The 1700-nt window shown below is 63.0% G+C and overlaps 1 protein-coding gene across 2 annotated transcripts in view; it reads left to right on the top strand.

The window, feature by feature from the left end:
• Positions 1-1345: 1345 nt before the first annotated feature.
• TMEM30A (transmembrane protein 30A) overlaps positions 1346-1700 on the top strand; it is a 36952-nt gene continuing 36597 nt past the window's right edge. The window contains exon 1 of one of the 2 annotated variants that reach the window (XM_008073921.2): positions 1346-1683. In XM_008073921.2, the coding sequence (XP_008072112.1) occupies positions 1447-1683 (237 nt within the window). In that variant the 5' untranslated portion in view covers positions 1346-1446. The remainder of the gene's footprint in view (positions 1684-1700) is intronic. The other variant, XM_021706934.1, reaches the window with a different exon arrangement.

The raw sequence follows: 1700 nt of genomic DNA, 5'->3' as shown, positions 1-1700 counted from the left end.
AAAACAAAATAGACCTAAGTGTGTGAGCAGTGCTAAGAACCTGAGAGATAACGAATGCTGCCTAAGGGCAGACCCAAGCAAATCAGCCATCAGAAGGCCCCAAACATCATACTCCTCTAAGCTCTGCCAACTAAGTATCTGATTGGCCCGCATTCTTGAGACTCCCGGTCATTTTGGAAAAAAAAAATAAAAAAAATCTCGCTGTCAACGGCGAGGACCCAGAACTCTTCAGTTTTCCTTTGCAATGAGGCATCATTACAAACGAAGCCCTGAAACAGAAATAGTTAGGGCATGTGTTTTCAGATAAGGTCACTGACTCTCTGGTCTGGATTTCAAAGGTGCCAGCAAAATCACTTAAATTTCACAAACAACATATGCTCGTGGGAGAAATCTTGGAAAATGCAGAAAGGTGCAAAGAAACAGAAGTCCTCCATCTGGTCCACGGGGGCAGCATTGCGGACCTTTAAAATTTGGGCCATAGGCATCACTCGCCTGCAGCGTCTACGCCGCTTTGGGATTCCGATTCGGCCACTTTTCGGATCGTATCTCCGGGGTCCGCGGAAAACCTGGCGGCTTAAAAGGGTCTAAGGAGGAGCTCCTCTTACAGCGATGCCGCAGACGTTCCGGTCTTTGATTGTCAACAGCAAAAGGAGAAGCCGCGGCGGCTCCAGGACGCGCCCCGACTCTGGGCAACCGGGAGCTCGGACACCGACGGGGGAGTCGGCGGGGGGCCGTCCCCGGGGCCAAACTGGGGGGTCAGGCCCCGTCGCGACGGCGCCCCTCGACCCGACCGAGGTCTCGCCCGCACCTCGAGCGGCGACTTTCGCGCTCGGACCCGAGAGTGTCGCGGCGCCCCCGCCCGAGCCAGGCCTGCCCGCGTCCGCAGGCTCGAGACTCCTCCCGCCCGACAAGGCGCCGAGATAAGAAGAGAAACCTTCCCGGCGTCGAAGCCACCAGAAAGGCCGCTCGGTCGCCCGCTGGGGGTCGGTGACGGCCGCCGAAGCGGGAGGCAGGCCCGGAGCGGCCGCCATTTCGCAGCACGCCAGGTACGCACGCCACGAAGGTGTCGAGGGCGATGGGGGGCGCGCCGACGGCGCACGCGCGGACACGCCCGCCCGCTGGCATGCGCATGCGCCCACGTGGCTTTCCGCTCCAGGGGCCGAGCCCGTCCCGCTGTCGTCACAAGGCGGATGATCCGGGTGCGTCCGCCTTTTCCCGCCCCCTTCCGCCCTCTTCCCCTGGTCCCTCAGTCTTCTCCTTCCTTCCCCTCTCCCTGGTCTCTTGCCGACTTTCGCTTCCGGTCGGCGGCCTCTGCCGGGGACTGTCCCGCCCCTTCCGCCTCGACGCCAGGGGCGGGAGCGGCGGCGCCTGCGCGTCTTGTCGGGGTCGGCCGGCGGGTCCCCTGGGCTGTCCACCTGCGCGTCGCGAAGCCGCGCCCCGGGGTCGATGGCGATGAACTACAACGCCAAGGATGAGGTGGACGGCGGGCCCCCGTGCGCCCCGGGGGGGCCCGCGAAGACCCGGAGGCCCGACAACACGGCCTTCAAGCAGCAACGGCTACCCGCCTGGCAGCCCATCCTCACGGCCGGCACGGTGCTGCCCACCTTCTTCATCATCGGCCTCATCTTCATCCCCATCGGCATCGGCATCTTCGTCACCTCCAACAACATCCGCGAGATCGAGGTGAGGGGGGAGGGCGG

The sequence above is a fragment of the Carlito syrichta genome, unplaced genomic scaffold (genome assembly GCF_000164805.1).
Source record: "Carlito syrichta isolate Samal-C Ts95f unplaced genomic scaffold, Tarsius_syrichta-2.0.1 Scaffold316211, whole genome shotgun sequence".
In the NCBI taxonomy this organism is placed as follows: domain Eukaryota; kingdom Metazoa; phylum Chordata; class Mammalia; order Primates; family Tarsiidae; genus Carlito; species Carlito syrichta.
Note: the sequence above shows the minus strand (reverse complement) of the source record. Positions and strands in the feature narration are given on the sequence as shown.